This window comes from Geotrypetes seraphini, chromosome 11 (assembly GCF_902459505.1).
Source record: "Geotrypetes seraphini chromosome 11, aGeoSer1.1, whole genome shotgun sequence".
Taxonomy (NCBI): domain Eukaryota; kingdom Metazoa; phylum Chordata; class Amphibia; order Gymnophiona; family Dermophiidae; genus Geotrypetes; species Geotrypetes seraphini.
Window position 1 is genome coordinate 66128046 of NC_047094.1, and position 25409 is coordinate 66153454.

Consider the following 25409-nt stretch of genomic DNA (forward strand, 5'->3'; position numbering starts at 1 on the left):
GGTCGTAGGTATGCATTCTGCACCTGCAGTGAGTACTTTTTTGGCGGCGGGGGTTTTTTGCCACTGATTCTGTTTTTGCTACTTGCAGGTAGCTAGGGGTCCTGCTTCTTCCCCAGGGGTCTCTGATTCTTCAAGGGAGTCTTTCCCTCAGCATGTGCCCCCATGTCGTCGTTCCCTCCCCCCCCCCCAGCCTTCATCCAAACGTCTGTGGGTTTCTTGGGACAAGGATTTTTTTCCTTGCTGACCTGGTTTCGCCTGATGAGGATTTGGACCTTTTGGTTGACCCTCCAAAATCCTCTTGGGACAGATGATGCAGATGGTGGGTTTCTGAGATGCCAGTTGGCGAGGATGCTTCGGTTGTGCACATTTTTCTCGATCTGGTTCTTTCCGTGCTCGTTCGTCCTCCCTTTGAGCCTCTTGGCTCCTGCACATTGAAGGACCTTACTCTTAAGGCTGTGTTCCTGGTGGCCATTACTTCCGTTAGACACATCTCTGAACTGCAGGCCTTTTCGTGTAGGCCTCCCTTCCTGGACTTCTCTAGGAGCAGATCGTGCTATGGCCAGTAGCCTCTTTTTTTCTTCCTAAGGTCGTTTCTCCTTTTCATGTCAACCAGTCCGTTGCCCTTCCGATCTTGTGTAGTTGGAAGGGCTCTTTGGAGCAGAGGCAGTTGCGCAAATTGGATGTTTGTAGGGTCCTTCATACTTAGATTCAGCAGCCCCAGGAGTTAAGTCAGTTGGATCATCATTTTGCCCTTCTCACAGGTCCTCGTAAGGGGGACAGTGCTTTTAAAGCTACAATTGTGTGCTGGATCAAGGAGGCTATCACTTCAGCATACCTTCTTCAGAAGAAACCTGTTCCAGATTTTCTCAAACCTCATTCTACTCAGAGTCAGGCAGCTTCTTGGGCTGAGTCTTCTCTTGTTCTTCCGGTGGATATCTGTAAAGCTGTGGTTTGGTATTGTCTCCATTCTTTTGTTTGCCACTACCATATGGACGTTCAGGTACGTCAGGATGCGGTGTTTGGTGAGTGTGTTCTTGTGGTGGCCGATTGGGGGTCCTACCCATGATGGATACTGCTTTGGTACGTCTCATCCATTCTGTGCCAGTCTGGAGGGACTAAAAGAAAGAAAATTAGCAGGTAAGAACCTACCGTATTTTCACGCAGATAACGCGCACCCGTGTAAAACGCGCACACGGGTATAGCGTGCAGAAACCACGATTTTATGTACAAAAACTTTTGTATACCGCGCTCACGGGTATACCGCGCATGCAGCCCGACTGTCCTTTCGCCCGCCCCGACTCTCCTCTGGCCACCCCGACTCTCCTTTCGCCCTCCCCGACTCTCCGTGCGCTGTCCCGACTCTCCGTTCACCCTCCCTGACTTTCCGTGCACTGCCCCGCCTCTCCGTGCGCTGTCCCGACTCTCCATTCACCCGCCCTGACTTTCCGTGCACTGCCCCGCCTCTCCGTGCGCTGTCCCGACTCTCCGTTCACCCGCCCTGACTTTCCGTGCACTGCCCCGACTCTCCGTGCGCTGTCCCGACTCTCCGTTCACCCGCCCTGACTTTCCGTGCACTGCCTCAGGCCGCGCCCTCAGGTGGGACCTAAGGCTCCAGGGCCTATTCTGATTGGCCCATGCGCCTTAGGCCCCACCAGTAGGCGGAGCTTTGGGACGGATGGGCCAATCCGGCCTCATTCCGTCATTGGCTGCCTGCCGGACAGGCGGGTTTGGCTTCCGTCTGTCCGGCCAACTACCAAAGGTACGGGGAAGGGGGGTGGGGGTGTCGTGGGAGTCGGCCAGGGGGGTCGCGGGTCGGCTGGGGGGGCGGTCGGAGGTTCTTGGGGGGGGGGCGGTCGTTGGAGGGAGGGGGGTTTGCGTCGAGGGCAGGAGGGCCTGGGATCCCTCCTGCCCGTAATGTAGTGTGGGGTGGGGGTAGGGGGTCGCCGTGTCCAGGAGGGTTTGGGCTCCCTCCTGGCCCGATATTGTCGGGGAGTTGGGGAGTCGGCCGGGCAAGAGGGCTTTGGCTCCCTCTTGCTCCGATCGTGGGTGCGGGTGGGAGCGCGTGCGAGCGGTCGTTCAGGGTGGGAGTGCGAGCGGTCCTGCTGGGGGGGGTGAATCGGGCGTCGGGCGGGGTGGGAACTATGTAAAAAAAATTTTGTATACCGCGCTCACGCGTATAACGCGCGAGGGGTATGCGCGGTAGGTAAAAACGCGTATAACGCGCGCGTTATATGCGTGAAAATACGGTAATTTCTACTTAGCTTGCTACAACAAAGTACTTTACACTGATGGAGTACGGGATAATTGGGTTGTGCTTCCAGAGAAAGTTTACTTGGCTGTAGCCATGGACATGTTTAAGAGGAGCTTAGATAAATTCATGAAAGATGTACAATTGCCATGATGATTTTCTTTCTTTTAAGCACTAATCTCGATATTGCCTCTTTGGAGCCATGAAGGATATTGTTCTTTGGTACAAACTTAATTGCAGATCATCACAGGAGAGTTGCAAGAAAGCTGACCAAAGAAGATTTACCAAGATACATTTGTCACCCTTCAATCTAACATCTTATGATAACTGTATTAATAATACTGAAATATTGAAGTTGTTTTCTTGCACTTTTTTTTTTATGCCCTGGCAGTTCTGTTTGCTACTTTTTCTTCCACCTCAGTCAATACTAGGCTGGAGGCTCCATGGGTATGATTTAAGTTTAGCCTCCCATATATCATTTCAAGCAGCCAACTGTAAATAGGTGGGACACATTGTAAAGGAGGACTAGTCTAGTCTGGGAGCTCTCATTCACATTGCTCAGGGATTTTTGTTTCCCTTAATTTGTATCACTCCCCCATTCTTCCCAAAAGGCATATAGATGGACCAGTATATCTACAGTCTTGGGTTGGAGGGTATATAATATAGCTCCTTTCAAAAGCTAACAACCTTGAACTTATAATTGGCTGTCTAGGTGTCACTCCACATGATGGCCACAACTCCTTCCTACCTTCTGGGGCTGTGCATCCCTAGCCTCGGCTCACCTGGGAATCAAACTGGGGCCCAGATGCTCTAAAATCACTGTTACAATCATGTGGATTGCTATGATGCCAGTAAATTGTCAGATTTGAAAGTGATCGGTGTTCAAACAAATTTGCATTCAAATGTGGTTGACGGAGGCCGACAGAAATCCCATCTGATCAGTCGTTGGAGTAAGCGATGGGACAAATGTGCAGAATAGTCCATGGAAAAAGGCATGAATGTGCACATGAGCCTTGATCATAGGTGTACCTTATAGGAGCGCATCATAGGTGCATGTCATAGGAGGGGCAAAATGTGAAAACTTTTTTACACTACTTCAGTGGAACAAGTGTTCCTTTCATGCAATCGACAGCCTGCTTCAGCAGAACAAGTGCTCCCTTCATGCAATTAGTAGCCCCCTTCCAAATATGATGAACTTCTACCTCGCATACGATGGGCAACCTAAGCTTTGATGCAAGCATCTCAGATGCACCTTCAACGCATGTGCCCAAACAGAGCTGTATTTTTTAACACTAAAAGCACCTCCCAGACCAACTGGTAATTTTGGAGCATTAATTCAGCACTTCATTTTGTGCATCATCAGGTGATGTCAGAGCATAGCTCGTAGTTCTCTCTTAAATATTATTAATGACCTTGTTCTACTGCATTTACATAGCAGAGTCAGAGACTGCTAGGAAGCATATAAAAAATCATGGTGAAGCCATTATCCCAGGACAAGCAGGCAGCATATTCTTAACGCATGGGTGACGTCACCGACGGAGCCCCGGTACGGACCTTTTTAACTAGAAAGTTCTAGTTGGCCGCACCGCGCATGCGCGAGTGCCTTCCCGCCCGACGGAGGAGAGCGTGGTCCCCAGTTTCTTCGTTTCCGCGGAGTGAAGAAGACGCATGTGTTTTCAATGGCCGTTGAAAAACTAATTTTTGCCTTCCCGCTCGCGTATTTTTTCACTTTTTTTCCTTTTTTCTTATCGGATTCCCTTTATTTTTGTTTAAAAAAAAACCCAAAACTCATCGAGTTTTCCTTTTTGATAAAATGCTTCTTCACTAAGGTTTAGCATCAATCGTTAAATGCACGGTAGGTTTAGAACATCGGGGCCTGGGAACCTTCCACATGGCACACTAGACTGGCCTGTCACTTTTTGAAATTAATACATTTAAAGGAGGTATATGTCCATGAATGGTTATCCTTTAGATGGCCCGCAGGGCAAATCCGGCCCATCGCTTCTTTTTGTATGGCCCGCGAGCTAAGAATGGATTTTGTAATTTCAAATTCTTTAAAATTTCAAAGTACGTGCTATAACGGCTGACAGCCAAATTTCAGAGTTGCAAGATACTGCATGTGGTGCTCCTGTAGCTCCTCTTTCTCTCACTCTTAGTGGCCTCTGCTGTGATGCCATATGGACGCAGTTACAATTTGGCAGCGTTTATAGTACTACGTGTATCGCTATTCTGCTCGTGCTGTTCTATTGTGAATCTGTAACAGTTCTCTGCATCGTTTATCATTCTCATTTTATGACCAGTGCATATCCATATCCAATATTTCATCGCAACACAATTTCTTTACGAAAATGAATATCTCATTTATTAGCCAAGGAAGGAAAGCCGTTCACTGATGGCAAGTTAATTAAATCATGTTTAATTGTTGCAGTCGAAGAAATGTGTCCAGAGAAAATTCCTTCAGATTCGTCTCCTCTGCTCCCAGACGAAGATCTCTGGAGGGGCTATCTTTTACCAAATTCATCAGAAATATGGGAAAAGACTTGCCTATTAAGTTGACCTTGAGCCTAGGGTAGAGCTCTTAAAGGCTTTGGATTTTGACGAGCCTCCTAAAGAATTTCTTAAGTTGCCTCTTCAGGAAGCTCATTTTAAGAACTGGGAAATTCCTCTTTCCACTACTATAGCCCCAAAGAAAATTGACACTCTTTATAGGATTCAGTCTGCTCCTGGATTTGATAAACCTCAATTATCACATCAGTCATTGCTGGTTGAATCTATTCTTAAGAAATCCTCTAGCTCCAGAGTTTATATTACTGGGCGTGAAGGTCGCACCGTGGACAAATTTAGTAGATGTCTGTATCAGAATTCTTAACGAATAGAGTTATGAACTACAGCTTTTACATGATGTTCTACCTTAAACATCTTCTTAAGAAGTTAGCTGAATTTCAACAGTGCATTCCATCGGACCTAAGGGACTTTCAAGATACCATTCACAGTTTATTTCAAACACAAAAGTTCATGGCATGATCAACATTTGATGCTTTTGATGTATCATCCAGAGCATCAGCATTGTCTATTGCCATGAGATGCCTGGCATGGCTAAGAGTGTCTGATATGGACATTAACGTTCAGGAACGTTTGGCAAACATCCCTTGTCTCAGGGAAGAACTCTTCGGAGATGAAGTTGAGGATGCCACTCAGACTTGCATGACATGAGCAGAGTTGGACTACTCGCACTAGCTCCAACGCTAAGCCACAATCATCTAAAAAAACATCTCGGTGGCCTGCTTAATATGCTCATAAGAGGCATTATCCCACCACTTCAGCTTCTTTCAAGCCACCACCACAGAAGAGGCAGAAACAACAAAAGCCTCAGAAATCTCAAACTTGCAGCTCCCTAAAAACCAGTCAAGTCTTACTGACTTGCGTTTGGAGAGCACATCCAACATTCCCTCGTCTCAACCTCTTCCACAACTCATCGGAGGTAGACTTCTGTTATATTATCATTGTTGGATTCTAATCACCTCAAACAACTGAATGCTCAAAATCATTCAAGAGGGCTACTCTCCATTTACCATCATGCCTCCAGACAACCCTTCAAGAGAGTCCTCTTTCACATCACAGCAGATATCCCTTCTTCAGGAAATCAATGCTCTACTTCTAAATGCCATAGACGTAGTACCCTCTTCTCAGAAAAATCTGAGGGTTCTACTCCCAAGTATTTTCTAATTCCAAAGAAGATAGGAAGTCTTCGTCCCATTCTCGACCTCCGAACCCACAACAACTATCTAGTCAAAAGTTTTGCATGCTATCTTTGTGGGCTCTGTACCCTCTTCTAGAATGAAATGACAGGATGTTGTAACCACACTGCTGCCTTAGGGCTCGGCAGCACCCTCTGAGGTTACCAACGAAAGTACAATAGCGTGTGACCCAGGCTAGAATCACCCTGCAGGTTTTCCACAAAACTTAATCAATGATTCAGACACAGTGGGTAGTATGGCGAAAGTGAAAACTTTTACTTGCTCAAAATCAAAAAGTCAAGAATGGCATTCAGTTCAAAATAAATAATCAATGTCCCAAATGAAAACAAAAATAAAGTCAGAGGAAAACTCGGACAGCCTTCAGGATTTGTCTTTCCCAAACAAACAATTCCCTCCGTGTACTGCCTTATCACAGAGCAGCTTTATTTTACAACTTTCTTTTCCAACAACTGCTCAGCAGCACTCGGGTAAGTTCATAGTGTTCAATGATTCTCAGAGATAATCTTATTCACTCCCACTCTCTGGTCAAACATACACAAAAATAAAGCCTCCAGCCTGAAATCTGTAACAGGACTGGGTAAAGAGGAGTCTCTTAAGCTTGCCATCAAAAGCATACCAAATCGCTTTCAAACTTCCCTCCCAGGTCTTGGCAAGCTTCTCCCCGCTCACTCTTAGCTTCAAACAATAATTGTACAGTCCTGAAAAGTCTTTACCAGTGACTAGGAGCAGAAAAGAACCTAGCCACAAAAATGAGGAAAACAAAACTCACAGTGACTCAGCACAAACTCAGAATCAGGAGCTGCCAATCCTCATGGCGTCCCTTGCAGCAGAAGGTGGTGTGGACCTCAGCTTCTTCCACACCGGGGTCTAAGGCATTGCCCCACCTTGACAGAAATGCCTAACTTGGGAGACTTCTTATCTCCCTCTCACCTCCTTTCCCAAGAGCAAACTACTGGCTTTTTAGGAGAAGGAGCCACACCCTGCTCTACCTGAGCCTGTTCACAACTGTGCTACTCTCCCTGGCTCCCCCCGGTGGACGCCAAGGAAATAACATGGACCAGAACAGACACGGAGCCTGGCTGGTCACAATGTGCTCTCTTGACCTCAGAGGCCTACACGCATATATCCATTCACCTCAAACACAGAAAGTTCCTACGGTTTTGGATAGCTCATTAAAGCTTCCATTACAAAGTTCTGCCTTTCGTCCTTGCTTCCTCTCCAAGAGTGTTCACAAACTGCCTGGTGGTGGTTTGTCGGTTTAAGGTCTTACGGGTTGCAAGTATTCCCGTATCTGGACAATTGGTTGATCAAAGCTCTATCACCTTAAGCAGAACATTCAGCAACTTGGTTAACAATAGCTTTCCTTCAACTTCTAGGGTTCCAAAGTCTCACCTTCAACCCTCTCAGATATTAGAATTCATAGGAGCCCTGCTAAACACTACTCTTATACAGGCAACCTTACTTCCAATCGAGTGTCCACTCTCCAGAGCATCTCAGCAAGACAAATGATGCATGTTATGGGTCACATGGTATCAACTGTCCATGTTATCCTCTTCGCTTGATTTCACCTAAGGGCAGCTCAGTGGACCTTGGCGTCACAATGGTCTCAGGCCACGGATCCCTTGTCCCAACGGATCAGTCACCTCACCACTTTGTTGATCTCTTTGCTGGTGGTTGAACTCAGCAAATCTCTCCAGAGGTTTATTACTTCACGTTCCACCACATCAGAAGATTCTCAAGACAGACATGTCCATGTATGCTTGGGAAGCTCACCTGGATGGTATCAAAACTCAAGGTCGGTAGTCTCATTGAAAACAGGTATTCCATATCAACTTGTTAGAACTCAGAGCGATCACATTTCAAGATCACATTTCCAACCAAGACTTCCTTGTTCGAATAGACAATCAAGTAGCAATGTACTACATCAACAAGGAATCCAAGCACATTTGGAATTGGGCAATTTCTTGCAACATATTTCTCAAAGCCATATATGTGCAAGGCAAACAGAATGCCCTTGCTGACAAACTCAGCAGATTTCTCCGACCTCACGAGTGGTCTTTCAGCTCCGCAGTCTTGCGCCATATCTTCTCTATTTGGAGGATGCCTCAGATAGACCTGTTTGTGTCTCCCTACAATCACAAGGTACCTCGCTTATGCTCCAGATAATACTCTCCTTATTGTCTCGAAGCAGATGCTTTCCTTCTGGACTGGACTGACAAGTTCCTCTATGCATTTCCACTAATCCCATTCATTCTGAAGACATCAGTCAGGCTCAAACAAGAGTCAGCCATCATGATCCTGATAGTTCCTCGGTGGCCCATGCAACCTTGGTTTCCCCTTCTACTTCAACTGAGTGCCAAGGATCCAATTCCATTGCAGATCTTTCCATCTCTACTCAAACATCTCTTTTTACATCCCAATCTGCAGTCACTGCACCTAACAGCTTGGTACCTCTTGGTCTAACTTCAACAGAATTTAATCTTTCTGACTCGGTACAAGCCGTCATAGCTGCTTCCAGAAAGCCGCCTATTCAGCAATGCTATCAGCATAAGTGAACACGCTTCATGTCGTGGTATAACCTCCATGACTTTCATGCTTCATCCTCGTCTGTTCCTTCAGTGTTGGACTATCTTCTCCATTTATCCAACTCTGTACTTAAGACTATTTCAGTCAGAGTTCACCTCAGTGCTATTAGTTCTTTCCATGCTCCTTTCAACAATAAACCTCTTGGCACTCATCTGCTTGTATCCTGGTTCATGAAAGGCATTTTTAACTGCAAACCTCCGCTCAAGCCCCCTCCATTTGTTTAGGATTTTAATATAGTCCTAGGCACTGTGATGAAACCTCCATTTGAACCACTGGCATCTACTCATCTTAAGTATCTCACTTGGAAAGTGGTCTTTTTGACTCTATCACTTCTGCTTGTCGAGTGAGTGAACTTCAAGCATTAGTTTGCAACCCGCTTTTTACAGTATTTCACCATGATAAAGCGGTTCTCAGAACTCATCCAAAGTAGTCATGAAATTCCACCTGAATCAATCCATTGTACTTCCAGGATTTTTTCCAAAGCCTCATTCTCATCCTGGAAAAATTGCTCTTCACACATTTGACTGTAAGCGTTTCTTTGCTTACTACAACATTCAAAGGACTCAGCCACAAAGGGCTTCACCTCAACTGTTAGTCTCCACAGATTGTGCATGCCTGTAACTAAGAGAACTATTAGCGGCCTGCATTTCCTTTTGCTATGCTCAGGCTAGGCTGCAGCTTGAGGGTCGTGTAACAGCACAGAAAGTACAAGCAATGGCAGCGTCAGTAGCTTTCTTATGTTCCACTTCCATTGATGATATTTGCAAAGCAGCTACTTGGTCCTCAATTCATATATTTACATCTCACTACTGTCTGGATTCCTGCTCCAGATGAGATGGTCTTTTCGGCCAAGCAGTGTTATAGAATTATTTATTTATTTATTTATTTTAATTCTTTATTTAAACACTGCATTTACAACCCAAAGAACAGACATCTAGACAGGGCACAGTCCATCAGCAGAACTCATGGCCAACTTTCCATCCCATTTCAGTATGCCAGGGAGATCCACATGTGAGAATGTGCTGCTTGCTTGTCCTAAGATAAAGCACAGTTACTTACTGTAACAGGTGTTATCTGGGGACAGCAGGCAGATATTCTCACATCCCTCCCTCCTTCCCTGGTTGGCTTCTAAGCTTGCTTACGGAACTGAGGAGCCACAAGCTGACGTCGGTTGGGAAGGCACTCGCGCAAACGCGGTGCGGGCAGTCTTGAAACTTCGCAAAGCTTAAAGTGCCAGTACACTTTGACACTGTCTGTACCACATGTGAGAATATCTGTCTGCTGTCCCCGGATAAAACTTGTTATGGTAAGTAACTGTGCTTTATCAGAGGATGGTATGAAACACAAAGACCATATAGCGCCATTGTGTGCATCGGAAGCTAAAATACTTCCCTGCTAAACCAATTAGAACTGGTTTAGCATCGATCATTAAAAGCAAGGAAAGTTTAGAACTTCGGGGGATCAGTCCTTTCCTCAAGAAAAAAAAGTTTTTGCTTATATAAACTCAGCCCTTAGAGGGGAAAATTGCAGTAAGTGCTCATGTGGTAATTTTTTTTTTTTTTTTTTTTTTAAATTAAGAAAAGGCAGCATTAGCACATTCATAAGATTAGAAAAATGCCACTTTTACAGCAGCAGTAAAAATAGCTTTAGTGTGCAGGAAAGACCACATAAGGGCATGTTGAGGCCTGTTTTTTATCACAACTTAGTAAAAGGACTCCTTTTAGTGATATTGAGTTTTAAATAAAGAGTGAAGCTTTTGTTGCGCCCTGATAAGGTGGTGTTGCACATTGGCATTTTAGATAATGAACCAGATAATGTCTGATGGGACTGTTTACAGACATCCTTTGAGCTAAGGTGACTATGAAACCATTAGAATAAAAGTAAGAATAAACGTTTCTTTTCTTAAACAGGTGCTTTTTTTTCCCACAGGACCTTCTATTGATGGTTATGCCCTGGAAAATCTTTATACTTTAGCAACTGGAATACAAACTAAAGTTGAAACACTCAAACAAGATCCTGAATGGGAGAAGAAGATGAATAGTGCAGGATATGTATCTATTCCCATTTCCAGGTATGTGCAGTGCCTAACTAACAAAGTATCTGCCAAGTGCCTGTTATATTATTAGTAAAGGAAAAAATGATATGGAATGTTTGGAAAGTGTTTGCTTGCAATGGAAACTGCTGATTAACGAGAGTGCTGTTACCTAGGTAAATGGGCTGTCTGAAAACTGAGCACCCTTTGCTCAGGTACACCTTGTGATCAATAATGTGTGTTTTTATCTGAAGGGAAAGATGAGTGAACTCAGAAGAGAGGAAGGCTGAGGAAGCAGAAAATGTACCCACTGGAAAAACAGGTGTAGATCTTTGGGTACTTTCCCGTTGGAGGGAGTTCAAAGCTGTGATTTCTAAAGTGTAGTTGTACTTTCTTTTTGATAATTGTTGCAATAAAAGTACCAGCAACAGAAGAAATGGAGTGGACAGCCTTATTCACGGAGAGGTTTTGTTGTTCTGTTTCTTTTGCAACAAAAGTACCAACAGACTTTGCATGTGCCTGCATGGTTTTGAAAATTGCCCTATTGATGCTTTAACTGACAGTAATTAGGCAATATTTTTATACTTACCAGTTTCTGGATCTAGAGGCTGTGATAGAAGAGGCTGAATTGAATTTTTTAAATTTAATATTCTTTTTATTGAAACCAATGAGAAGTGCAAACATCCGTACAAGAACAATAATTTTGCAATAATGGATCATGCCCACCTTGGTCCCAAGCAGTCAACACCTCCCCTTGATTCCCCCCCTCCCTTCCTAATCCTCTGTCCTCCCTGTCCCCAAACAGAAAAAAATAGACTAAACCCAAGATTCAAGATTTGACTGTTACCTCTCTTTAAAGCAGACCACAATATCTCTAGGCTTATTTCCTTGCGGCAAAGTTAGGGCTCTGTGAGCTTCAGAGCGGCCTTCCGAGTCTGCATCAAGAAGTAATAACGCAATTTGTTGCGTTACCTTTTCACAGTTCACAGTATCAGCAGACTCTGGTATACCCCAAATTCGTAGGTTGGATCGTCGACTCCTATTTTCTAGATCCTCCAGTTTATCATAGATGTAAACCGGCTGTGCTTGTAAATCTTTCGATCAGGAATCCACGGCAGCCAACTCAATACGTTGATCCTCTTAAGGAAGTTTCTACCTCCCCCACACAAGTACCAAGGTTCGCCATTTCAGAGCGAAGATCGTTAACTAAAGTGGTAAATTCGCCACGAAGCCCCTTCATATCCATACAAATTTCAAGTTTTAAGTTTTATTAGGATTTTTATATACCGCCTATCAAGGTTATCTAAGCGGTTTTACAATCAGACATTTTCTCAAGCATTTTCCCTATCTGTCCTGGTGGGCTCACAATCTGTCTAACGTACCTGGGGCTATGGAAGATTAAGTGACTTGCCCAGGATCACAAGGAGCAGTGTGGGGTTTGAACCCACAACCCCAGGATGCTGAGGCTGTAGCTTCAACCACTGCGCCACACACTTTAAAGAGCTCCCAAACCTCCAACAAGGGGTTGGGCAGAGAAATAGAAGAAACCTCTTCTGCAACAGGAGCATTTACAAGCGGCGGAGCAAGCAGTCTGCTCCCAGACTGTGCCATCTTGGAGGCCTCCATGTGCAGCGGTCCAAACGCAAAATATTTCAGTGCTTTGCGGGCAGAGTGAGCCATACTAATAGCAGTAAAAGCTACAAGGCAAAACCAGCAAAATCGCCACTCGAGTGGGTTGAAATCGCGAATTAGAGAGGGTGAAATGTAAGATTAAAGATCAAGGCATACGGAGCTGAGCAGTCACCCATCCATTCAGCTCAGTGATGTCACTTCCTCCGACTGTTACTTCTCAGAGCTAACATATTCATATAGGAAGTCCACACTTGAAGGGAAAGACTTGAAGGGAGCTTGTTTCTCCAATACCACATGGAAGGAGGCAGCCCAATCAATGATTCAAAATACATTTCTTCTCCACAATGTAACTCTTGCTCAAAAATTATTTTTTTTCCCTAGCTGGATACATATGCAAAAGAGAGAAATGGCTGTATTTAAGTTGTGTTTTTTTTTTACAAGAAGTAAGCAACATTTTTCCAAAAACCTTGAATTATTGGACACGCCCACAGACTATGCTCTTAAGAGCTCGCTGCAGAATGACATTTTATAAAAAGCTATGTGTCAATACTTCTCATGTAATAGGCTTGGTTTTGAGGGACATAAGCCCGCAGCATAATACGATGATGACACTTTTGCAGTTCTGCACTACCCACCACAGCTAGTATACCCTTAAGAGCCCTTAGCAATATAGGTAATGACAGATTCCAGTTCAGGTCTCTCTGCCTGTTCTGTAGCACACGGGAAACATTCCTGGGAGGCTGTAACTTAAGCAAGCCCTTATGGAAATAGGAAACCATTATTCTGGTCTCCGCCGGCACCTCCAGGAATTCCTCAAACCTAGTCCCAAACTCCCAGGACCGGGAGCCCACTGGGTAGGACCCCACATGTCAAATTTGCTGATGGGATCCCTCTAGCAATCACTATCTCATAAGAAAGTAGTGTACCCTCCTCCTGAAAAATATGACACAGTTGGAATGTGCCCCCAGTCCTCCACTTGATGAAAATAGAGGGTGTAAGTCTCGGCAGAAAGGTTGCACCAATGGCAGCAACACACTGATATGTGGATCTTGACTCCAATGAGAGAGGACTTGTTTCCACACTGTCCAAAGTGGATGGAATAGCACACTCCCTTGAGTGGATTGAAATATGTCCCGAAGTTTAGCATGTAAGAGATACAGGAGGTGCATAGGATAAAAATAGTCCCATTCTAAGGCCACATCAATAAACATGTCTGAATCAAACACCCAGTCATGAATAAGGCAAGCCTGATTATATAGATGGATATCCAGTATACCCAACCCACCCCTGGCCCAATGTCCAACCATGCTGGCCCACCGTAGCTTAGTCTTTTTCCTGCCCCAAAAGAACCTCGAGAGAAAGAGTTGAGAGCTTGAATTTCTTTCTTCAAAAATTTACAGGGAGAGTTTGAAAAACATAAAGCCACTTGGGGACCAGGATCATGCGAAAAGATGGATTCTATCCATCAAGGACAGCGGCAACCCTTCCACCTCACCAAATGGGAGTGAGTATCTGCCAATAACTTACCAATATTTAAACAGTACAAACGCGTCATATCCATAGATAACTGGACTCCCAAGTGGTGAAAAGAGCCTTCTGCCCACTTCAAAGGAAATTTTGCTCCCCAAGTCCTGCGTAGGGAATCCAAAGAAGCTAAAGCCTCTGACTTCCCAAAGTTCAGAGCAAGCCCCAACAAGTCTCCATACTCCCTCACTCTCCAATAAAGTCAGCAATGACCTAAGCGAGTAGGAGAGAAACACCAGTAAATCATCTGCAAATGCCGCTATCTTGAAATGACTAGCTCCAAGTTGTAATCCACTAATCAGGGGGGTTCAACGAGAGCACAAATAGTAATGGGGATAAGAGACATCCCTGTCTAGTCCCCTGGTGTGTTTTAAAAGGCTCCGAAAGTATCCCATTGACCAGAATCTGAGCTCCCAGATCACAATACAAAGTCTGAACTTCGCTGTGCTCAGGGCTTATGGGGTGGGGCAGGTTTCAAGTTTTAATATGTATTTGATTAATTGCTTATCGTTTTTACTAAGCGATGTACACTTTTCCAAAGCCACCAAAATCCTGTAAATATTTTTAGACATGGGGCGTTCCCGCACAAAGGCCGCTTGTTGTTCCGATATCAAGGATGGCAGTACTCTAGCCAAGTGATTAGCCAGAATCCTTTGCCAAAATCTTAGTTTCAAAATTGAGTAGGAATATCGCCTATAAGACTCTGGCAAAGTCTGATCTTTACTGGGCTTCGGAAGTACTATGATGTGAGCCATGTTAAGATGTCTAGGTAAAAAACTCTTTGCCACCCCAAGATTAAAAACCTCTGCGAGTAAAGGGGCAATCTCCTCCACAAACAGCTTATAAAACTGTTTGCAGGTCGTCGGGGTCGGGTGCCTTCCCCAAAGAGCCATTCCGAATGGCCCAATCAGTTTCATCAGAGGAGATAGGCTACTCCAAGGAACTACGTTCTTTATCAGTCAATCTTGGCAAGTCCAAACTGTCCAGATAAACAGTTCCATCCAAGGCATCCGTATCAGAAGCATACAATGATCCTAAAAATTGACCCATGATTTCACAAATGGTCTTAACGTTTATGATGCAAAACCCCTTGGGAATCTCATAATATGGTAATGCCTGTCCACTCCATCCTAGGGTTTCCCAACCATGCCAGGAGGTGGCTGCTTTTATTGGCAAAATGGTATAGCTGAAATTTATGGTAAGCTGAGGCTTTTTGAGCTCCTCGATATAAATAGCTCATTCAACACCTTAAGTTGCAGTACCGCGGAAATTCCAAACTGCTGCTGCAAACTAGTCACCCTCTGTTCCAACTGCAAGATTCGTTACGCCTTGCCCATTTCTGATGAACTATGTAAGCTAAAATGTCCCCCATTAACACTGCTTTCGCTGCCTCCCAGTAGAGGATAGGATCATTTCGGTGCACTTGATTATTGTATTGATAGTCTTTCCACTTCTGAAGAAGATACTCCTGAAAGCGTGCATCTCTATATAGATAGCAAGGAAATCTCCAACTACTCTTCCCTCCCCTGGGATCTCCCCAACACCACTGTAACTGCATCCAAGCATGGTCCAATATCTCCATAGGTCCCATCTCTATCCCACACACCTCCGGGAGCAGTTGGCGGGAAATCAAAATAAGGTCTATGCAGTAAAGGGTATCATGTGCCCGGGAGAGATAAGAATAACCCCGTTCCAAAGGATGCAGCACTCCCCACACATCCCCCAAGTTTAAAGTGGTTTAAAAAAGAGAAGGTCCTGTAATTGACTTAGATGTTTCTCTGCCCACTGTTGACTAATGACCCCAAAAATTCAATGGTAACATGTGGAAACGTCTTTCTGAAAATTCATCTAGAGTGGTATCTGGTTTTCTTCCTTTAATGTGTGGTTTATAGGGCAGATATTCTCCTGATGAAGGTGGGTGGGGGGGATGGAGTAGAGGAAGAGCGAGAGAGAGGGGCATCAATTCTTGCAGAACACTTCTAGATTTTGACTCATAATGTGATACATTCATGGGCATGTTATATTGGTTTTATTTCATAGTTCAGCAATTTCAGTGCATTAGACATATGTGCATGTTATATGCATAAAAATATGGTAATTGTTTGTCTCTAGTTTTTACCAATGTCAGTGTATTTGTTTTTAGTAAGACTTAAAGTATTAATTTTGTATTCTCCTATTGGCCCGATTATTTTGTATGGACATAATTTTACTAATTACCCTTTTCTTTTTCTGGAGCTGAATAGTGACTGTGTGCTTTTTTATGGCTTGTAGACATAGTAATATTTCTAGGTTTGTACTTTGTATCAGCAGCCTCAGCCTAGACCTTTATAGATAGCAAATATACATTGCTCATAAAACAGAGCTGTTTATTTTTTCAAGCTATATGTTTATAAAATGGCTGCTCCTGCTCCATGTGCAAGCAAATGCACATGTACTCTTGCATGTCCTTATAGATATTTTACAAAAGGCTCCACGTTCAGCAGAACCTGTTTCAAAATAACACCAGAACTGTCTTGGATATTTGAAATCTAATGTACATGTTCTATATGAAATAGGCCTTCATGTGTTTTTAGGATAACCTGTGAAAAGCGCGCTGGATTTTGGTGCGCCGACAATCCTGTGCCAACAATCGCATGCACTACGTATGCGTGCCACCGCTCCCGCAGCTTTCAAGCCATAGCGTTAGCTCTGTGTGTGGGGGGATCCCCGCACTACATATACAAGTCCTCGTGTTCCCAGGGGGGGTGGAGGGGGGAACACCCCCCTCCACTATACTGAACCCCCCCCACTCCACTATACTGAACCCCCCCCCCACTATACTGAAAAACTCCCGACCACTGAAAACTGAGAGGAAAACGGGAGTTTTCAGTGTACTTGGGGTTCCCTCCCATCCCCCCGCAATGGGAGCATGAGGACTTGTACATGTACTGGGGGGTTCCCCCATACCCCCCTCACAGCGCTACCGGTAAGGCTTTAAAGCAGCAGCACACTTACGTCCTGCGTGCAATTGTTGGTGCGCCTTTGTCGGAGCACTTATGTCCTGTGCTCAGTTGTTACGGTACCGATTTTATAGAATAGGCTGAAAATAGGCACCTATGTGGCCTTCATACCTGTTATAAAATGACCCTCCAGATTTACATGAGAAAAATCAGCTTTCAATAGAATCCAAAGTTATGATATTATTTATGTCTTACCTGCCATTGCCTTGCTTATAGTTAAAGGTGTACCTTACCATAAGGAACATTATTAAATTACTCTTATTTACTTTAGTTCCGAAGATATTCGTTATCTTGTGAAGGTACCAGGAGATGCACCTGAAAATCTTCTAGTTGTGACATCTAATGTGTCTCAGCTGCTGGATGGACAAAGCCTTCATACCCTATGGACTGTCAATACAGACAATGTTCTGAGGTAGGTTTAATAATCTGTTCAGCAAAAGTTTTTATCTATATTATGCCAGTTAAATCACAAGTTAACAAACTTGTTAAAGTAAAGCGGAAAAAGTATTGAATAACAGAGGAAATAAAATTATCACAAAACATTAACAGATTCTTCTTAGACCACAATTATTGAGGGTGTAGCTATTAAAAGAAAAGGAGGTCATAACATTAAGCAAACAGGAAAGGCTCTCATGCATTACCCTATTACTTTAACATACCCACAATTAACTTAAATCATTCCTGTTGTGATCTTCTTTTAACTCCAAAAGGGATTTCAACTGCTCGGGTTGAAAGAACATAAGAACATAAGATTTGCTGCTACTGGGTCAGACCAGTGGTCCATTGTGCCCAGCAGTCCGCTCACGCAGTGGTCCTTAGGTCAAGGACCAGTGCCCTATTTGAGTCTAGCCTTACTTGCGTATTATGTTCTGTTCCAGCTGGAACTTATCCAACCTTTTCTTGAATCCCTGAAGGGTGCTTTCCCCTATAACAGCGTTCCAGATTTCTACCACTCTCTGGGTGAAGAAGAACTTCTTTACGTTTGTACGGAATCTATTCCCTTTCAACTTTAGACTGGAGTACGGGTCACTCCAACTGCACTAGGGAAACAGGATTTGTAGAAGCTGTGAGGGACTGCTTCATGGAGCAACTAGTCAAGGAACCGACGCGAGGGGGTGCTACTCTTGACCTCATCCTAAACGGATTAGGGGGGCCTGCAAGAGGGGTAGAAGTGGGAGGACCACTAGGCAACAGTGATCACAACGCGATCAGATTCACATTAGAAAGGGGGACACCCATAGTAAGGAGGACCACAACAACTGCGCTCAACTTCAGGAAAGGGAACTATGTTGCTATGAGGGAAATGGTGAGGAGGAAGCTCAGAAACATCTTTAGGATGGAGACTGTAGGAAGCGCCTGGACCCTATTCAGGGATACCCTGCAGGAAGCACAAAGAATGTACGTCCCCAGTTTCAGGAAAGGCTGCAAGAACAAGCGGTCAAAGGACCCGGTTTGGATGTCAACTGAAGTAAAGAGGGCAATAAATGACAAAAAAAGTATCCTTCCGGAGATGGAAAAAGGACCCAACGGAGGAAAATCACCAGGCGCACAGGAAATGCCAAAAGGAATGCCACCGAGAGGTTAGAAAAGCAAAAAGGGAATACGAGGAGGGGCTGGCCAGGGAGGCAAAAAACTTCAAGGCATTCTTCAGTTATGTAAAGGGGAAGCGACCAGCGAGAGAGGAGGTGGGGCCGTTGGATGATGGGGATAGGAAGGGAGTGATTAAGGAGGATAAAGAGGTAGCTGAGAGGTTGAACACGTTCTTCTCGTCGGTTTTCACGAGTGAAGACACATCTAATATACCGGACTCAGAGGAGCTCATGAGTGGGGAACAGGCCGAAAAATTGGATCACATAGAGGTAAGTAAGGAGGATGTCCTCAAACAGATAGACAGGTTAAAATGCAGCAAATCACCGGGCCCGGACGGGATCCACCCAAGGGTTCTGAAGGAATTAAGACAAGAAATAGCGGGCACAATCCAGCATGTTTGCAACCTATCCTTGAAAACTGGAGAGGTACCAGAGGACTGGAAATTGGCGAATGTCACACCTATCTTCAAGAAGGGATCAAGGGGTGACCCCGGGAACTACAGGCCGGTGAGCCTGACTTCAATTATAGGGAAGATGGTGGAAGCTATGATCAAGGACGGCATTTGCGAACACATCGAGAGGAATGGCCTACTGAGAACTAGCCAGCACGGATTCTGTAAGGGAAGGTCGTGCCTAACGAACCTTCTGTACTTCTTTGAGGGAATAAGCAGTCGGGTGGACAATGGGGAACCCATAGACATCATTTACCTCGATTTTCAAAAGGCTTTCGACAAGGTGCCACATGAAAGGCTGCTTAGGAAGCTATGGAACCACGGGGTGGGAGGGGATGTGCACAGATGGATCAAGCACTGGTTGTCGGGTAGACTGCAGAGGGTCGGAGTAAAGGGCCAATATTCTGACTGGCGGGGAGTCACGAGCGGTGTGCCACAGGGATCGGTGCTGGGGCCGTTACTCTTCAATATATTTATCAATGACCTGGAAAAGGAGGCAAAGTGCGAGGTTATAAAATTTGCAGACGATACCAAACTGTGCGGTAGAGTTAGGTCCAGGGAGGAGTGTGAGGACCTGCAAAGGGACCTGGACAAGCTGGAAGACTGGGCAAACAAATGGCAAATGCGCTTTAACGTGGAAAAATGCAAGGTCATGCATATAGGGAAAAAGAACCCGTTGTTCAACTACAAATTGGGGGGGGCATTGTTGGGAGATAGCAGACTTGAGAGAGACTTGGGTGTGCTGGTGGATGCATCACTGAAGCCATCTGCACAGTGTGCAGCAGCCTCAAAAAAAGCCAACAGGATGCTGGGCATCATAAAGAGGGGCATAACAACCAGGACGCGGGAAGTCATCATGCCATTGTATCGAGCGATGGTGCGTCCACATCTGGAATACTGCGTTCAGTATTGGTCGCCGCACCTCAAGAAAGACATGGCGGTACTTGAGAGAGTCCAAAGGAGAGCAACGAAACTGGTAAAAGGGCTGGAACACTGCCCATACGCCGAGAGGTTGGATAGGCTGGGGCTCTTCTCTCTCAAAAAAAGGAGGCTCAGGAGAGATATGATAGAGACCTTCAAGATCATGAGGGGCATAGAGAGGGTGGATAGGGACAGATTCTTCAGACTGAGGGGGACAACAGGTACGAGGGGGCATTCGGAGAAACTGAAGGGAGATAGGTTCAAAACAAATGCAAGGAAGTTTTTCTTCACCCAAAGGGTCGTGAACACTTGGAATGCGTTACCGGAGGAAGTGATCAGGCAGAGTACGGTACATGGATTCAAACAGGGATTGGACGGATTCCTGAGGGATAAAGGGATCGTGGGATACTGAGAGAGGTGCTGGGATGTAACACAAGTATAGAAAGCTAACCAGGTAATAAGTATTGAAAGCCAACCAGGTCGTGCATGGGCAAGACCGGAGGGTGAGGACTTTGATGGGAAGATAGGACTTTAATGAGAAACCAAGGTGGCAAGGGGCCCCTTCTGGTGATTCAGACAGGTCGTGACCTGTTTGGGCCGCCGCGGGAGCGGACTGCTGGGCAGGATGGACCTATGGTCTGACCCGGCGGAGGCACTGCTTATGTTCTTATGTTTAGCGAGACCAAACAGATAGAAACACATTCTTGTCTTTTAAAAGTTGCCATCGTTTGCATTTAAAGAAAAGCTTACCATTCTTCCAAATGCTCTCAATAATAAGGAATTATTCATTGATTGGAGCTTTTAAATAAGTAAGTTGAAGAAAAAGTTAGTGATGAGAGGATATCCTACAAATGTTTGTGCACAGTGTATACAAGAGAGCTCATTCCGAATGCAAGACACAAAGATGCATTGACTGCATTGACTGGCTGCATTGACTGGCTTCAGTTCCAGGATTGGTTTCCAGTCTTCTGAGTCGGGGGAGGGAGTTTTTTTTTTTTTTTGTGGGGGTACTATGAAGTATAAAGAGTATCTGCCCAAACTTGAGTCTGCAGGCAGAATGGGTTCTATGGTTTGAATGGCTAGCAGCCTGTCCACCGATGCTCAAATTCTGACCACTTTTTCTGGTTGTCCAGTTAATTAATCTATGAAACAATCCGCCAAAGGGTAACTGAATTCTAGTTGGTATCTATTTCAGATTATGTCCCTCACCCAGCAGTCCGAGCTGATAAGTACCCATGCCTCCCAGAACTCCATTAGCCTTGCTCCTATCTGTGGAAGTTCAGCTACAGTCCTGGCATCATTGGGACTTCTTGGAGGCTGCGGCAGAGCGTGGCCTGGGTATGTCCCTAGAATACTGTATCTTTGTCTATAACCCTGTGCTGCTCTCTGGGCAGAGAATCCAGAGTACTGATGAAAGCGCCTGGAGCCCTGAAAACTATTCCAAGTAGACCCTTGAGAGTTCTGAGGTCTACTGTCCAGAATTTTTTTAGGATGATGATCAGCCACACTGACCATAAGATCATTCAAACTCTTTCCAAAAAGCATCTGCCTCTGAAAGGAGAGACTGCTTAACCCTTTCAGGACCATAAGGATCGTAGGCCAATTTTTGTGGTTTTGACGACATTTTTATGGTAAAAAGGGCTTGCAGATGCCAAAAAATTGATTTTTTTTTTGTGAAATATCATTATTTTTATTTAAAAAATCAAACTTCTGGCTTATGGACAGTGTGGCAAGTGAATCTTCTCGTCAATCTGGCAACGACGCTAATGAATGAATGTCGGAACCAGTTTGTTTACATAAAGGCAGTATCATATGGAATCCGTACATATCAAATTTAGAACTGTAGACTATCCCAATCAAAATTTATAGGATTTTAAAGTTATGGGACAAATATGTCCCTTGGTCCTGAAAGGGTTAAGGTGGCTTTAGAAGCCGAATCTCCCACCCACTGTCAGATCTAAAGTGTTCTGTAGGCAGAGATGGAATAAGCTGAGACTTTGCTCAGGACTTTAATAATGTCATACTGAGCATTTGCCTCAGTCAATCCCTTCCATGGTGGCAGATTGTAAAGAGCAGAAAAAGTGCTAACAGTTCCTAGTAAATGCAGTCTTTGACACTGAGGAAGTAAATCTGAAAAGCATTGGCGAGGGGGAACATGCCAGAAATGAAATCTACAATGCAAGCTAAGTTTGATTTATATAATCAAGACTATAAAATGTATGAAGTGGCAAAGTAGTACAAAAGCTAATTATAAACTGACTATAGCAAAATGAATCAATGAGGATTTGCAGCCACATGGAGCTATGTTACTCTAGTGGCAATCTGAAGATATCATATAAGTAAACACATTACTGAATCCGATATAAGTAAATACAATACTGGAGAAATAATCGGAAATATTTTCAACTCTCGAGTGTGAATATGATTGTGCTGTTCAGTCAGCCATCTGATGATGCAAATAAGGCATGAGTTCATTGACAAATGGAACAAGATTCTCAGTAAGTAATCTTTGGATTTAATGTTGAGCATTGAAAAGAGCAGATCGGTTATAACAAATATAAAAAAAAAAGCTTGAGAAAGCTTGAGAATGATATTTGATCTTTAAAGGATAACATTTTAGAGAAATTTAAGCAACAAAATTGTCAAATGAGCGCATTGAGAAATTCAGAGAATATTAAAAAATGTAAATTTGAAAAATTATTCAGGGATGAAAAGGATTATACTAATAATAGGGTATATCTTTGGATGCACAAAAAAGATAATGATGACAGCGTTCCAAAAGACGTCAGTCCAAACACAGACAAGGAGTTGACAAGCAGTACTAGTTCAGATACCAGTACACTAGTGATTCATGGAAATTTTTTTAGATGCAAGATCTGGAATACAAAGGGGAACCGAGGAGGGAGAGTTCAACAAAGGAACAGACCATGGACATGATCACAAAGAAAGAGGAATATGTGATTTATTAATGTATCCAAAAGAGAAATAAGTAAGAAAGAAACCATCGTATTGTCCAAGGGCTTCTCACTTGTGCCTACTGTTTTGTGTGTGTGTGTGGGGGGGGGGGGGGTCCATGATTTTCAATTCAATGTTGATTTGGAGAAAGTTTTTAGAAATTTGGAATTGAAAATATTTTTTCATAACCAAGAAAAAGTGTGTGTAGATTATTCCACCAAAATCATTTTGGAAAGCTCCAGGACCTATGGACATGGCATTAATTAAGCAAGTTCAAACAATTAGTTTTAAAGGATGTTGAAGAATTGAAAACTGAAAGTAAACATAAACAAAGAAATAATTTGATAGCATCTGAAAGAACAGCATTGATTGAATTAAAGAAAAAAGACAACATTGTTATAAAAAAGATGGACAAGGGAGGGGCAATATTCATCTAGGGTTTAAGGTAACTGAGTGATTTAAGTACATTCAAGAAGCTAACCTTGGACCCTACTAAGCATTTACAATCCATTATGTGGAAGACCACAAATGATAGTATTAGAGAAGGTTTTTTGACATTGAAGGATAGTAAATTTCTCAATAAAATACATCCTGTAGTTCCTGTACTCTATTTTCTGCCCAAAATTCACAAAAATATCACAGATCCCCCAGGAGACCAAACAGATAGAAACACATTCTTGTCTTTTAAAAGTTGCCATCGTTTGCATTTAAAGAAAAGCTTACCATTCTTCCAAATGCTCTCAATAATAAGGAATTATTCATTGATTGGAGCTTTTAAATAAGTAAGTTGAAGAAAAAGTTAGTGATGAGAGGATATCCTACAAATGTTTGTGCACAGTGTATACAAGAGAGCTCATTCCGAATGCAAGACACAAAGATGTTGATGACACAATGACGTGTTTTAAAGCATTCTACTTCCGGTTTTGCACTAGCAAACATCATTAAAAAAAGATGCAAACACACCCTACTTTAACTACTAATAAGGTTAGGATTGCTTTTTCTCATGGGAACAACCTGAAGGAAATTCTTAGTCTAGCCTGTGTGTCAGCATCAAAAAAAAAAAGCATCAACATCAGTTTTTACAGGTCATTACAGATGTGGTTTTTATAACATTTGTGAAATAACTTTACAAGTGATGGAACTTCTAGTTGAGCATTATGAGAGTCAAACATATATTTTGGGATTTACAATGTTGCGTAATTGACACTGTAGGTAAGAGCACAAAAAGGGGAGATCGAGCAGCCATTATAGAAAGAGAAGAATCCAAATGGATCTTTAAATTGAGTTCAAGGGAACCTCGTGATTTTAAATTCACACATTGATCGGAGACCCTTTTATTAAAAGATATATTGGAGGTGACAAAGATTTTCATTGTACTTCTGAGGGATGACATCATTTCCTTGGATGTATTAAAGGACAATGGCGCCTGATGTATGCAGAATTTCCGAATATCAACTTTAAAGTGAGCAGACCATGAGTTGCATGGAAATTAATTTTTTGGTTTGTGATCAATATTTTACTTTTGAAGATTCGCATATGATGGATATGCAGTATGCTTGTGATGAAGCGCTCACACGGGAGTGAAGTGGAGATCCCCGTTGGGCTTAAGTGCTGCTACTTTTCATTTATTTTCATTTAGTTGGATTTATTCCAGGTGCTTGCTGATTTAGAGTTTGAACTTAACTTTAAATCACTTTAAACAAGAACTGGAAGTTTTTACCTGATGCTAATCATTTCAACATGGGTTTCGTTCTAACTTTAGCACTGAAACCCTATTGACTTCTCTCCTTTTAGAAATTCAACAAATTTGTCTCTAAAATAAATGTTCTATTTTACTTCAGTTTGATTTATCTGCAGCGTTTGATGTAGTTCATCATGATATTCTTCTTCAGCTACTTTCAGACATAGGTCTCCATCAGGTAGTTTTGGATTGGTTTTCTAAATTTCTTTTGTATCATTCCTATTCAGTGAACTTTGAAGGTAATATTTCCGACTCTTGGCAGCCTCCTTGTGGGGTTCCTCAGGGTTCCCCACTCTCTCCAATCCTATTCAATCTTTTTATGACCATCTTGAACATCTTTAAGCTGTCAACCTGGGAAACTTTATTCACTTATGTGGATGATATTTCTATAGAGATAGATCTGGACATTACTGACCTAGCATCTAAAGTAAACCTTTGTATCTCTAAACTTCAAGCCTGGGCTCAGTCTGTCCGGATGAAGCTTAACACAACTAAAACCAAATTATTATGGTTAGGTCCAAAATTAGATTGTCTTCTTTTTTCTGTAGCTTTGGTTTCTGGATTCTCTCTACAAATTGAGTTTTCTACTAAGATTTTGGGAGTCCTTTTTGACTCCTCTCTCTCTTTTAAGGATCAAAGTAACTCTGTGGTCAAGAAATGACGTATGCTAATCTACGTATGCTGAGGAAGGTTAGACATCTTTTTAATCATCATCATTTTTCTATTTTAGTTCAGTCAATTATACTATCTCGCCTTGATTACTGCAACGTTATTTACCTCAGCATTGCAAAAATCTGCCTTTATAGATTGCAATTGATTCAAAATACTGCTGCGAAATTGATTTTTGGGAAACGTAAATTTGACCATGTGACTCCGTTGCTTCAGGGTCTTCATTGGCTCCTAGTTTATTTTAGAGTTCAATTTAAATGTGCTTGTGTTGCTTTCAAGATCCTATATGGTATCTTTACTCCT

At 43.3% G+C, this 25409-nt stretch overlaps 1 protein-coding gene across 4 annotated transcripts in view; it reads left to right on the top strand.

The window, feature by feature from the left end:
- The window catches only part of FAM234A (family with sequence similarity 234 member A), a 100859-nt gene that overhangs the window by 48516 nt on the left and 26934 nt on the right, over positions 1-25409 (top strand). For all 4 annotated transcript variants that reach the window (XM_033914740.1, XM_033914739.1, XM_033914741.1 and 1 more), the window contains exons 7-8: positions 10522-10663; positions 17051-17191. In XM_033914740.1, coding sequence (XP_033770631.1) covers positions 10522-10663; positions 17051-17191 — 283 coding nt within the window. The remainder of the gene's footprint in view (positions 1-10521; positions 10664-17050; positions 17192-25409) is intronic.